This window comes from Diplotaxodon limnothrissa, linkage group LG19 (genome assembly GCF_057381915.1).
Source record: "Diplotaxodon limnothrissa isolate DT_005_m linkage group LG19, D_limnothrissa_male_GT1.1, whole genome shotgun sequence".
Lineage (NCBI taxonomy): Eukaryota > Metazoa > Chordata > Actinopteri > Cichliformes > Cichlidae > Diplotaxodon > Diplotaxodon limnothrissa.
In genome coordinates, this window is record NC_140614.1 from 27,976,160 (window position 1) to 27,990,815 (window position 14,656).

A 14,656-nucleotide genomic window follows, 5' to 3' on the forward strand; every position below is an offset into this window, starting at 1 on the left:
TAAAAGACAAAATATTTCCTACTTACCTGCACATGGTTAAGCTTCACAGCAAAAACAGAACAAACAAAACAAAAATTAATGTAATCAATTTATGAAAAATATAATGCAGGTAACCACTCACTTTATTAGGTATACCTGCTTGTCAAGAACTGTCTTAAATCCTTCATGCTACAGATTCAACAAGGTACTAAAAACATTCCTCAGATTGACATGACAGCATCTTACAGTAGCTACAGATTTGTTAGCTGCACATCCATGATGCAAATTTCCTGTTCAACCACATTCCAAATGCACTGTATTGAACTGAGTCTGTCTGTGTGTTAGTACAGTGAACTCAATGTCATGTTCAAGGAACCACTCCTTATTATTTGTGTTTTGTGACATAATGTGTTATCCTGCCAAAAGCAGACATTAGAAAATGGAAACGCTCCCGTCATGGTCATCAACAATTACTTAAGTAGGGTTTTGTTGTGTGCTTGCTCAGCTGGCATGAAGTTACCCAAAGTGTGCTATCCCTCACACCATTACATCACCATTAGCAGCAACCTAAACTATTGATACAAGGAACAATAGATCTATGATTTCATGTTCTTTATGTTGAATTCTAAAACCGGAATGTTGTATCAAAAACAGAGAGTCATCAGATGTTGTATCCCAGTCTTCTATTGTCAAGTTGTGGTGAGTCAATATCAAATGTACCCTCATTTTTTTGTTCTTAGCTCTTGGGAGTGGCCAGCTGTGGTCTTCTACGGCTTCAGCACATTTGCTTCAAGGTTTGGTGCTTTTGGAGAGGTTCATCTGCATACTTTGGTTGTAACCAGTGGTTGTTTGAGTTACTGTTGTATATATATATATATGGTTGTGAAGGAATCAGAATCAGAATCAGAAAGGGTTTTATTGCCAAATGTTGAGCGGGTTTACAACATTAGGAAATTGCTGCGGTGCTTCAGTGCAAACATACTGTTATAAATACTGTTATAAATTAAGCTTAAATAGACATGAAAATAAAAATGAGAATAAGAATTAAAAGTGCTAAGTAGATAGATAGATATATACATGATATATACATGAGTGCAGGTGGTGATCAGTGCCAAACATGGAATGATGCAGTGAACACAGCGTAGGGTCATGTGTTAGTGGTGGGAACAGTCATACGGTTATTGTTCATGTGTTCAACAGCAGAGGGGAAGAAACTGTTCTTATGGCGAGAGGTTCTGGTGCGAATGGACCGGAGCCTCCTGCCTGAGGGGAGCAGGTCAAACAGACTGTGTCCAGGGTGAGAAGGGTCAGCTGAGATCCGAGCTGCACGCCTCAGTGTCCTGGAGGTGTACAGGTCCTGCAGAGATGGGAGTCTGCAGCCAATCACCTTCTCAGCAGAGCGCACAACACGCTGCAGTCTCTGTTTGTCCCTGATAGTGGCTCCAGCGTACCACACGGTGATGGAGGAGGTGAGGATGGACTCGATGATTGCAGTGCAGAATTGCATCATCGTCCGTGTTGGCAGGTTGAATTTCTTCAGCTGCCTCAGGAAGTACATCCTCTGCTGAACCCCCACCCCCACTGCCCAGATCATTAGTCCAAACTTTTGGCACAAACATCCATCCTATGTTCATGTCACTTAAAACACATTTTTTTCTTCCCCATTCTGATGTTTGGCTTGAACATCAGCAGGTTATTTTAATCATGTCTAAATTAATTGCACTGGGTTTTAAACATAAATCCATACGGGATATTGAAATGCACTACCTTATACTGAGAAGTACTTTTTGGCCACTTATATCATTGCATTGTGCAATTCATAATCAACAACAAATATCCGACTTTTGTAGTAAATAGCATTAAACACCTGCAAGACTTTATAAACCCTCAAATTATAATTGTACTATTCTTAAAAGTAGGTCATGTGGTGTTGAGGGTTGGGCTCAACACAGCAATATACTGAACATAGTTTGACAACAATAACAGCTCGTGGTTTTTGGTAAAAGATATTCGTGGATTTATTTGTAAGCACTGTTCACTTCCACCTGTAGGAGGTGCTCTAGAACCAAGGAAAGGAAGCCCGTGAAGCTGCAGCCAATCAGATCGCAGGACAGAGAGGTACAGGTTTCCGGCCTGCTGAACGACAACAATCTGAAAGACGAAGAGGAGAAGCTGCTGCTTCCACTTCATCGTCGGGATTGTAGTCATTTATAATCAGCGGTAAGTTACAGTTTTCAAGCTTGTGCTGAATTCTGTTAAGTTGTACGAAACATGCTGAGATATGTTGATGAATTTTACATTTGAGGGGTCAAGCAGGGGGCCGTTTTTGGCGCTGCTAAAGCTAGGTGACGGTGCCTGTGTTTGGGACCATTTTTTAGGTTAGCTACCCGGCTAATGACAAACTCAGCAAAGCTGTTCGCAAATCACAGGACTAAATGTTATCTTTCTACCGCTTTGCACCTGCTTTCATCCAGTTTAACGTCAGACAAAGTAGCATGCGTCGTTTTCATTAATAAAATTACCGGTTTTAGCTACCTAGCAATTTTAGCATTCACGATTATTACTCCGTTATTTGATGTTTACCAGATAGACGATGGAGTGTGATTAAGCTGTACCAGCTCTGACTAGCTCCCGAGGCGTGACAGTTTATAACACCTGTTTACGACTCGTTTTTTAAAAAGAAATTTCTCAAAAAAGCCACAATCAAATGAGTGCTGATAACTTAACTGTGTATTTGAGCCTTTTATGGCGATTTCTGATGTGTTTGGAAAGTTTGGTAAGTAACACGAATCGCCCTGCATTAGTACTAAGTAACAAGTCATCGATATTCACAACTGCTTTATATCATATTTTCCTAAAACAAGCAAAATCAAATTTATGGGAGAGTACTAGTTCTTGTGAAGTAACCATGTGTTCAGATTTTTCCTGTTACTCTTAAACAGTTTTGGGCAAGTTACTTTGAAAAAGTAATTAATTATAGTTACTAGTTAGTTCTTCAAAAAAAAGTAACTGAGTTAGTAACTGAGTTACAATATTCTAAAAGTAATTTATTGAAAAGTAACTATTGCGTTACTTTAAAAAACGTTTAACCCTCTGGGGTCCAGGGTATAATTGGCAATTTTTAACTACTTTTGATTTTCCCTCCCTTCTTATTTGCATCCATTTACCTTCTACCTTGATTTTTTAAAATAACCATTTCAAACTATTTACAGAACAATCAGCTGTTCTGCATTCAATAAGATGCCACACAAATTATTTGTGCCACTCTGAAAAAATAATTTCTGTCCACTATAAGGGAGAACATCAAAGCCTGATACCTGCAGGTCTGACAGCAGCAGGTGTATCACACTCCAAACACGCTAAACGTCACACATCTCTCACATCTCAAAACTCGCTCTCTCTCTTTTTCTGCTGTCTCTCTCTCTCTCTCTCTCTCTCGCTCTCTCGCTGTCACTCCTAAAACTTCCCCTGGTTTTTGGTTTTTGCTCATAAGCAGAGAGTGCTTGCTAACGCTGTGCTTAGACCAGGGGTGGGCAATTCCAGGCCTCGCCGGTGTCCTGCAGGTTTTAGATCTCACCTTGGGTCAACACACCTGAATCACATGATTAGTTTGTTACCACACCTCTGGAGAACTTCAGGACATGTTGAGGAGCTAATTTAGCCATTTAAATCAGCTGTGTCAGTTCAAGGACACATCTAAAACCTGCAGGGACACCGGCCCTTGAGGCCTGGAGTTGCCCACCCCTGGCTTAGACAGTAAACGTGGCGAAACTATTGAGGAAAAAACACCGCGTATATATTGTTTATCATGACTCTGGTTTTACGTGGCCTATCAACACAATTTAAAAACTGGTTTATATCACCTTGTTGCTTTGTCTTTAAGTGGTCATGTGATTGGCTTACCACGACTACTTTATTCTTCCTCAGTCAAACAGCAGCACTCATGCGATTGTTTTGCACCCTTAGCTCCAGGTGTTGTGCTAGACAGTGATCGTGATTACCGTCTGCGGGAGTGCGTGCAGCTGCTTAAAGCTGTAGCGTCCAGATTACTTACAGCTACTTCCGTGCAACTGATATAAGATGCAGTAAGCTGAACACAGCTTCAACCATCTGTTTGTTGAAAAATAGTAACGGATCATATTTTCTTGTTAGTAACTGTAACGGCGTTGTAACGATAGGAATAGTAATTAGTTAGATTACTCGTTACTGAAAAAAGTAACGCCGTTAGTAATGCCGTTACATGTAACGCCGCTATTCCCATCATTGCTCTTAAATAATAAGCAATTTTCGGTCCCGAGAACTGGCAGTCTCTCTCACATGACATCTGTTTACTGAAATTCTCTGTCTTCAGACACTCCCAGCAATAAACTTTGGTGTGCAACTTCCTGATGAGACGAGAGAGACTGATCCACAATTAACATGGAAGCAGAAACGGTAAGTTTTAAAGAGTGTTTTACACACACGGATTGTTCAGAGAAACAAATCCAGCAAGAAAAAAAAACTTATGTGTTTTTATTGTTTGCAGGAAGTTATACCCATCTGGCAAAATAAGCCTCACGGATCCACGCGCAGTGTTGTGAGAAGAATAGGTTCCACTCTTCCACTTAAACCTCCTCAAAGGGCATGCTTCCAGGTATATGAAAAATACTGTATTCTCCTAATTATTCTGTCCTTTTTATATAAAAAAAATGCTGCTGTATACATTAATGTCTTTGTGCATTAGGAGCTACCAGGTCTGCCTTCTCTTCGTCCAATGGACGGGCCTATGGTTCCTACCTTGGCAGACATAGCCTGGATTGTTGCAGATGAAGAGGAGACATATGCCAGAGTGAGGTGAGTCTAGACTGAACCGAATAGAAAGGTAAACATGAAGGTTATGGAGTAGTGCCGGGTTAATTCTTCTCAACAGCATTAAACCAGACACTTATTTTCCAACTTAGGAAACTGATATATTGTCCTATTTTCCTGGTGTTTTTTTTTTTTTTGTCCTTTTATTCATGAAATTTGAAAAAGGTCGGATTAATTACAGTGCCAATGTTTCACAATAGACACCTCTATCTGATGAACTGATCTCTTCTGGGGAGTTGTTAAAAGGAGACATTTGTACCCTGGGGAGATAAACAGACTCAACACCTCAAATCTGTTTTTTGTGACAGTAAACACTTGCTCTTCTGTTTTTAGAAGTGACACACGTCCTCTGAAACACGAATGGCGACCCACACCGCTCCTGGTGCTTCACAGGAATTCATCTGTGCCCAATTTCCGCCGTGAGGGCAAAAGGATGGAGGGGCTGAAGAAGCCTGGCGTGACTGCACTGAACCGTACTACAGCACTGCAGGATGAGCTCAGCAGACTTCGAGCGCAGATCGCTAAAATTGTGGCAAGTGATTCAGGTAACACAACCAGAGATTTGCTACCACACTGGTAAGGTGTTGTCAGCTGTTGCTATATCAACCATAGCGCTGTGGTGGGTGGAAACTGGCAGTCTGGTTAAATGAGGTCCGCAGAGGATTGGAGCTTTAAGATTGCTTTATTGAGCCTGTCACAGAGTTACTTTTCCCATGACTGTGTTTCCTTTGTTGCCAAGTCAGCAGCCCTGATTTTGCATGGCTCTTTGGTACTAAGATATCTTGGCATCAGTTTGTAGGTCAGTGAGTAAAGATAATCTCTGAGAGTTACCCATTTAATATGAGCTCTATTCATTTGCATTGTGTTCTTTGTGTTGTATTATAATTCAAATAAATGGATTCTGACTTTAATTCTGATTTATGATTAAAAAAATGGAAGTCTTCATCTATCAGGCAAACAATTCCACTAGAGCAGGGATGGGCAACTCCAGGCATCGAGGTCAAGTGTCCTGCAGGTTTTAGATATCAGCCTGGGTCAACACACCTGAATCACATCATTAATTCGTTACCAGGCCTCTGGAAAACTTCGGGACATATTGAGGAGGTCATTTAGCCATTTAAATCAGCTGTGTTGGTTCAAGGACACATCTAAAACCTGCAGGGCACCGACCCTCATGGGCTGGAGTTGCCCACCCCCTGCACTAGAGTATGATCACACCTCCACCTTAATGTCATTAATGGGGAAATGGGCTATAGAAACCAAAACGAAGAAGCTGTAGACACGTTTACCTTTGTTATTTAATAGGCCACTTGAACAAGTGATCTGTGGATCCAGCTTGAAGTGGCTCTTTGGAACTGATGTTTAAGTACTTAGGTACTGATTTAAAATTTCCAACTGCCTGATGAATTGATTTTGTGCACAGCTGTGATGTGTGAGCACTGGAGGGAGCTCACACATAGGGGATTACGTGAACTATGAATAATTAGGACAATAAGACGTAGAAGCAGTGCTTAAAACGCTTTATGCTTGTTTATGTTTATACTTTGACTTTATATTAGATTCAAAGGAAATAATCAGACATGGCTCAGTTTGAAAGGTGCAGTTGTTTATGTGGGACATTACTGAGAGGCACAAACTAAACAACTGCTGCACAGACCATTTCTCTGCTTTCTTTCAGGCTCTAACCCCCTCACCCCAGATCTGCTCTCGCCTGATGACACAAGCATGAGCTTTTCCATGGCGCCTTTCGAGGCGGCGTCCTACCAGCCGGCCCCCACGGCGGCTGCTTCCTTTGTCATCAGCGACGTCACAGAGGAAGAAGAACCGGAGGAAGAGGAAGATGAGAAAGATGCCGTCTCTGTGGTTTCAGAGCTGGTCCCTGACCCTCTGCCCCCTGTTTCTATGACAGCATCAGCTACCTTTGATTTGGACAGGCCTAGCATGGACTTCCGGGAGGCAGAGGAGGATACAGTGTCGCTATCAAAGTCCACCAGTTTTGCTGATGTTATGGACATCCTGAAGGACATGAACCGCATGAAGATGAGCAAAGACAGGTAGGAGATGTTGATGTGCAGAAAGCCTCAGAGTTCTCAGGTTTGTAGTCATGAATTTAATGGTTTTGGTGTTGTGATGCAGGTACAACAGAGGCTGCACTTCCCTCAGGGAGGAGGACTCGGCCTCGCTGATTTCAGAAGCTCTGAGGAAAAAGTTTGTCCTGAAGGATGAAGATGCTGCCTCTGTGAAAAGAAAGTAGTGCGATCATGTTAATAAGAAATACCCAATCCTGCTGCTCCATGTAAGTCTGGGGAGAGACTCAGTTTTTGTAGTTCCTGTTTTAAAAGAAAAAAAGAAATTAAACCTTTGACCACAAGTGTTAGGTAACTGTTTTTTCTTAGTTGCTTTTTTCTCTTTTCCTCGTGATTTTTAGGCCTTTGCCTGTGGATAATGTACCCGTGGATCCACAACCTCGCTCCTCAGACCCAAGGCAATAGCTGTCTGCCAGAGATAGAACAAAAACACTTTGTCCCAGACACTTAAAACCAGTGCGGGTGCATTGTGAAGGGGAACAGCCAACTCTTGGTAACAGTCAGTTTAAGCACTGCGTCACACAACACTTTCAGTGTGTTTCTCTCTAAAATTTCTTAGTTTTATTTTCAAACAGACTTGATCCCAATGATGACCAATCACTCGGTCATGTAAATCTGATTTGCTTTTGTTTTTATAATACTACACCGGGGGAGGCTGACATTAAACCAGTATCATTTAGTTTTTGGACCCAAATTGTGGAATGCCCCTCGCTTTGAAGAGGGTACTGCCCGTCTTTCTTAGTTTTGTTTTCAGTTCTTTCACTAAGGAGATGCAAACCTGTTTTAGCTATGTCAAGAAGTCCTCTCGCATACTTGAAAATGTGTATGTACAGATGAAACAGCTGTAGTGCATATGCAGGGAAGTACTGCAGGTTTATCATAAAAATCATTTAGGATGTTTGCTGTTGATGTGTGCATTTCAGTACTGAGTCTGTGGAAATGTACAGCATCATGTACTGTTGTATTGCTCGATCCACTACACTTCTGCCCTTTAGTTTCAGAGTAACATCCAGATCCATAGTCAGTGATTTTACAACTGAAAGGGGAGAGATTACATTGATAATAAAGAGGACAAAGGAGGGAAATATGCCCCCATCCTGAGTTGTATTTCCAGTAAAGCCAACAACAGATGCAAGCTTGTACAACTAAGACTCTTAACAATTTTGCCTGTGTGCAGCATGACTAGTTGGTAGGGAAAACCATCTGTATAATGTTTATAATGTAATATTAAACAGGTGATTTTACTTTAGGCAGAGACTAAGCTTATGTGTAAGAGAGCTTTTACATCGTGCAGAGTTTTTACAGAAAGTCTATTTAGATCGGTCCACGCCTTACCTGTTCAGATGCCTAATTTTATCCCCTTGTTTATTCAAAGTGCCATGGGTTTGTTTCATCCATCCTGCCCTCCGTTTGTCCTAAATGTGCCCTTTGTTCTCAGCTTTTATATTAAGACTCCCAAGCATACAGTTAGCCTGTTAACCAGCTGTGTGTATGTGTGACATTCACAAGTGTTAGGTTTTTTTTATTTAAAAAAGAAGAAGAAAGTTGTCGCAAGAAAAATACTTCCACACGTGTCCCTCCTCCTCTGTTGTTGCTGTCATGTCCTGGCTGACAGGAGTGGGGATTTTCTTTGGTGTGGTTTTGCTGTGTGAAAAGATACTGCTAGGATATTTGTGTTTGAACTGAACAAGAATGTGCACATTCCTGTCTTCATGTAGTGGAGTTCAAGTTTTTCTTTGACTTGCTGGAACTGGCTCCAAGCTGAGTCTCGGTAGATCATGTCACATGCTTGACTTGAACACTGAGGAAAATGCCATATGCAAGTTTAAATAGATTTACTAAGTCTCTAGACTTGAAATGATGACCCATACACCGCATTCACTACCAGCTGCGTCACCGGTCGTCAGACTTGCTCCATTTGCTTTGAAATTCTAGTTTGAGCATTTGTCGCCATTGTATCTCCATGTAGTCTTGAGCCTGTCAACACCATTTTTTTTGTCATGTAAGGACTTGTAAATAAAGAATGTGCTGATGTTTTGAAACAGCGTCATTTTTTTAAAAAATTACCATGCAGCGATGGACGTTACCACAAGAGGGCAGTGCAGGTAAACCAAGGAGTTGATGCTCTATTCAAAGGCATGATGGTTCTTTGTTCAGAAACAGTTTGGCAGGTCTAAGTTCAGTAAGGAGGCAGCCTACTATTAGTTTTAGCACTGGTGCAAAGTAACTTACAAAATAAAATACATTTCCTCATGTACTGTGCCAAAGTGTGATTTGAAGTTTCTTGTTCTTTGGTTTAGAAGCTAATTTATACTTCAAAGGAAAATCATGGACTTAAAAAAAACTCTGTATACAAAACCTACATTTAGATGAAACTAAGCACACATTAACTATATAAAGTAAATGATCTAAATCCATATTTCAACAATAAATTCATATCAGGTAGACAGTGGAATTCTCATAGATTTATGAATGGTATCCACTTATTTTGCATTGTATGTTCTAAATTATTCCACTGCAAGTCACAACTAAGTTTTGTGGATTCAGCTGTTATTGTTGCCCAATACAGAATATTTTATTGATATATTATTAGTGATGCCTTCACATGCAAGTAGTATCATGGTGTCAAAATAGAGCTAATTTTATCTTGTGCAAAAATGGGTCATTTGGCCCTAACAATGAGAACCATTTTATAAAGAGGTCAAATGTCAAAATGCTCACATTCAACCAAAACAATGCTAACAGTTGTCAAATAAATACAGGAGTTACAAAGGTTCTCTGAAATGTAGTTGGATGGAAAAAGTAGCATAATATCAAAATCCTCAGATTTAAGTGTCTTTAAAATTACTTCTGTAAATGATGTGAACAGCTGTATTTAGTTGCTTTCCTTTCCCGATGCAACCTAACTCTAGCCCTCATGTAGATAATGTTAGATAAAGTTTAAGTGCATGTAATATCACATCATACCTACTAAATCTCTTCACTTGATTACTCCAGTGGAGTGTCTGTACTCATGTGACTTTCCACAATTATTGTTAACCCACATTCTTTCCCATTTCCTGTTTTTTCTCGGGATGATCCGGCCCCTCAGTGAATCGCAGTCTATTTTCTGTGAGAGTCCTTGGCCTACTTTGTCCCTCTTCACCTCCACGATGGACTTCCTACCTATTTTAGATACAGGGAGATGTCTGTGGAGAGCTCAATTAATAGGTCTCAGTGTCAAAATGAGGCTCCTCTAAACCTATAAATAAAGGCCTTTAGTTCAAAGTGACATTGACACATTTTCATCACTACGACACTCGTTAGAAGAATTTCAAAGCGGGCTAATGCACTTTTGAATGAGCAGCTGCAAAAAGTTCCTTAGAAATGTCAAAAGTGATTAAACTTGACAGAACAAACCCAAACTTGGAGTTTCACGCCAGAGACGTGAGTTTTTACTTAGAGGTTGCTGTTCTTATAAATCCTGTCATATATGAATTCTATATTTCTGACTTCAGACGTCACATCAGACAGCACAATCAGCACCCTATCGGACTATAGACCACACCTCAAATGTGTTATTCCTGACTCAACTGAGTAATGACTTATTTCCAGTTGCAGAAGTGAGCGCAGCAGCATATACTATGTAAAATATTGTTACTGGCAATTGTTTTGGTGATTTATTGCTTAATTGCTTTACCTAATTGCTTTACCCCCCTCCCCCTGTTAGTACACAGTACATTTACAGATGTAAGCACCACATTCTGGCACCTGCCTCTCAAAGCAGCAACACCTCTAAAAATAGGTCACTATAAAGCCCCCTTCTCACAACAACAACACTTTGGCTTGCGCTGTGCACGAGTGATTTGCTGCGAGCAAATTGCAGCACAATGCAAGCGGTGCTTCCGGGAAGTACTTCCATGTGACTTTGACCACTATCACCTTAGCACAAACATATATAAAGAAACTGACTTTAGAGATTAAAAGCACTTTTTATACCTACAAAATGTTTTTATTGCAACTTTAAAGTTAGTTGTTTTAACAGACTGACTCATCCTTCAGCCTCAAGTGGTCATTTGAGGAACTGCAGCTTTTGGGACCTGTGTGGCTTTGGAGTTTGGGCCATCGCCCCAAACTGGGAAGCAGCTCCAGCCAAGTTTCTGCTCTGGAAGAAGAATCGAAGCAGCAAGCATGCAAACAGTTAGAGCATCTGTCATTCTGGTCAGCATGTCTTGTCCATGTCCCTAACCACTAAAGCTTTTTGTCACTGTCTCTTTACATGACGGGAAGCTCTACAGAAGTCTGTCTTTGGAAGAAGAAACATCCCTCACGTGTCCCAGATGTTTTTTCATGCTGCCCAGAGGCATCTGTTACTTTCAAGAACAATATGATCTGTGGGACTGCTTTTAGGTTGCTTTGTGGCTGTAGAATTGGATGGGAGTTTTACTTTGAGCAGAAGGGTTGTCAGGGCTTCTCGTTTTGATTAATCCGTCTGACAAATGTGCAAACAGCTATTGCAGAAAGGAGGGTGTGCCTGAGTTACAGCTGATGGAGTGATGGGAAGCCAGCCTGCAGCCATCAGTCTCACAGCTCAGGTGTAACAGAGAACATGTCACAGGCGCAAGAATTTATAATAGCACATTCATTGCATCTTTCCCAGGGAATGGCTTCATTCGTAGCTCACACCTCAAAATACACCATTAGCATTTGAGATCAAAATACACGCACTGAGGCTCCAGAGAAATGTGACATTAATATATCCGTGCAAAGACTCTGACACTGAATATTAAAGAATGATACAGTAATTAATGTAATAACATATAAATGACACATTTTCTATATCTATCCAAAACAGACTTTCAGTTTTTTAAATTGTTACATATATTTTGAATATGTTAGTTGAAATTTGCGCTTTGAGACAACATTGAGATTTGTATATTCTCCCTTTGCTCGAGCTGGTTCTCTCCAGGTACTCCAGCTTCATCCTACAGTCCAAAGACATGCTTGTTAGTTTAACTGATGACTCTAAATTTGCCATAGCCAAAGTGAGCATTGACAACCTATCCAGGGTCCAGTTTCAGCCCTAGAATAGCTGGGATAAAGCATTCTTTGTCAAAATATTGCAAAACTACTTGGTTTTCAGGTAGAAACCATGAAGCTGCTTTCACTTCTGCATAGAAATGTCACTTTTGCAGCTCAGCTGTGGAAATACCACAGGAAATACCAAAGGTAAAGTGCACTGGGCTTCATGATGATCAAAACAGCTCCCAAACTCTGTGCTCCTCATTATCCACCCAAGAGAAAGAGCAACCTGTGGAAACATGAGTGTTCCAGCGTTTCATTAATAGGTCAAGTGTTTGCTTTTTGTGTGTGTGTGTGTGTGTGATTTATATTGACCACGGCAGCATTATGTAAAGTGCTAACGGCAAAGCAATCCCAGTATGGCTTCACACCACTCTGATGTGCGCAAGACTTTTCAATTGTGTCTACCATACAAAGAAGAAAAAACACAGAATGTGTAAAAACGTAACAGCTTTTTTGTGTTTGCGTGTTCACTTCAAGTGTCATCTTCCACGTAGTATCGTAGCAACAACCGACTGAATGAAGCAGCAACTGAGTGGATGACAAGGGTCTGGGGTAACACAAGCACAGCATCTGCTACTTCTACCCGCCCACCCTCCCCAAGAGTCACCCACGCATCCGCCCGCGTCATCAAGACACAGAACCAACACTTATGACTCACAACAGCAAAAGCTCCACAAGAGCTGTTGCAGCTCAATTGAATTCACTCTGTTGCTTCTATTTTGGGGCCTTTGTAGTGCTTCTATCTTATTAGTGGGTTAGCCCTCTACATGATTGCTTTGTGATGCAAAGTAAATTGCGTCTGTAAGTGGTGCTGTTGATAGCACTCGAGTGCGGCGTTACCCTGCCTCTCACTTTAACAGCGCGGCGAACCTGTTGCAGCTCTTTCCAGAACATCAGAGTAGAATACCTGTAAATTTACACAGTGTTAATTTAACTCTCACTTTATCTGCCTTTTATTTGATGCTACATTTGCTGAATTTCTTTTCTAACTTCAATTCGCAACAATTACTTGCTTTCTTAAAAAGTCAGGACTTAATTATTTCTGTCACTTTTTTATGTCAAAAACAACATAGACCTTTAAATATGGCTCTAAAAAGTGCAAGTGAATTGATAAATGACAAGAAAAGATGACATGAAAGGTGAGCGATGTAATGAAAATGAATTGCAGACAGGTCTAATGGGTTCTGTACGGGCAAAGCAGAGCACCTGATACCTGTCATTTGCTCAAATGCGTCATTTGACATCACAAATTGGAGAAAGTAATCTTCATGGCCTTAATTCAGCCTGCAAAATGATCATGCATGACATTTGTTTCATTAGATGGCTTTGTAAGTAAATATCTAGAAAGCAGTTTAACGATCGGCTCATCTCAAAATGTAGACTCCCAAATTTGGTAAATCTGGTAAACAAATAGGGCTATGATTGTTTTCAGAAATGATAAGGAGATGGATGCATGAATTAACCCCGAAGCTCTGAGTCATGTTTTGATTAGAAATTGATAAGAGCCAGTTTGTGAGTCCCAGATGGTACCCAGTATTGTGGCCTACATGGCAGCCATTAATAAGTGATGCAATTTCTGTAGCTAATAATATGATATGCAGAAATATGTGTTGACTCAAAGGAAAGACTGGATGTAAATAACAGTTTTCTTAAAGTGGCCTGTTACTGACATGAATGAAAAAAGACTGATGAGCTTACTTTGTACAATTTATTCAGACGCATTTACTGGTCCCGTTTAGACCACTTTACATAAACATTACTAGCAAACTGCGGGTATTAACGGGCAACTTTTTTTTTTTTTGGTATACTTTATTAATAATCCCTTGTAGAGAAATTTTAACCCATTGCGCAGCCACCAATCTAGCGCCCAGGGAGCAGAGTGTAGGGACTGTAACTTGCTCAGACGTACCTCAGGGGAGCTGTTCGGTGGATTTGAACCCCCGCATTTCATCCCGATCATTGGGCGAACCTAGTGAGCTTTCTCCTCCCGAAAATGAGACCGACGAGGATGGGATTCGAACCCACGCGTGCAGAGCACAATGGATTAGCAGTCCATCGCCTTAACCACTCGGCCACCTCGTCATGTGCTGCTCGAACGCTCAGGTTATTTGAGAGACCCATATTATTATTATTAAGGAATTTTGAAAGCTCAAGTTCGTGTTGTTTGTGAACTACCACTAGAGTTAATGCATCCTCATTCATCAAGCATCTCCTGTTTTAAAACTATGCCTTTAAAAATTAATTAAAATTAAATTAAATTAAAAATGAAATAAGAGTACATATATTCACAATATACAAGCAGTGGCAGCACTTAAGCACATCCTCACGCTTGCGTTATCTTCAGCTGAAGATATATATATATATATATATATATATATATATATATATATACTGTATATGAATTAAAGGCAGGGATTAACAGCGCAGTTGGAGTCCTTCTCTCACTTTAAATAAAACATCCCATTTCATGCCAAGTGTGCACTTCTAATTACATGGCTGATAAAGTATGTAACCAGTGATCAAATATGAATTTTATGGCCCAGTCCTGTTTATCTGTACTTGTTCAGATGTTCCACTCTGTCACTGTTATGAAGTCATAAAGTATCACCAGTATTTGAGTCACAGACACATTTATTAACCAGTAAATATGGGCCAACGTCTCAAAGCATGAATTTTCT

General features: G+C 40.5%; 1 protein-coding gene and 1 non-coding gene across 2 annotated transcripts; one reads left to right on the forward strand and one right to left on the reverse strand.

Annotated features, from left to right (window-relative positions):
• Window positions 1-2,109: 2,109 nt before the first annotated feature.
• On the forward strand, window positions 2,110-8,937 carry mtfr1l (mitochondrial fission regulator 1-like). Its single transcript, XM_085342816.1, has 8 exons — window positions 2,110-2,199; window positions 4,331-4,413; window positions 4,505-4,612; window positions 4,703-4,812; window positions 5,161-5,372; window positions 6,506-6,881; window positions 6,964-7,123; window positions 7,256-8,937. Exons 2-7 carry the CDS (start codon window positions 4,399-4,401, stop codon window positions 7,079-7,081), a joined length of 939 nt encoding a protein of 312 aa, XP_085198942.1. The 5' UTR covers window positions 2,110-2,199; window positions 4,331-4,398; the 3' UTR covers window positions 7,082-7,123; window positions 7,256-8,937.
• Window positions 8,938-13,978: 5,041 nt separating this feature from the next.
• On the reverse strand, window positions 13,979-14,060 carry trnas-gcu (transfer RNA serine (anticodon GCU)). The gene has a single exon. It is a non-coding gene; the product is annotated as a tRNA-Ser (tRNA).
• Window positions 14,061-14,656: the final 596 nt, after the last annotated feature.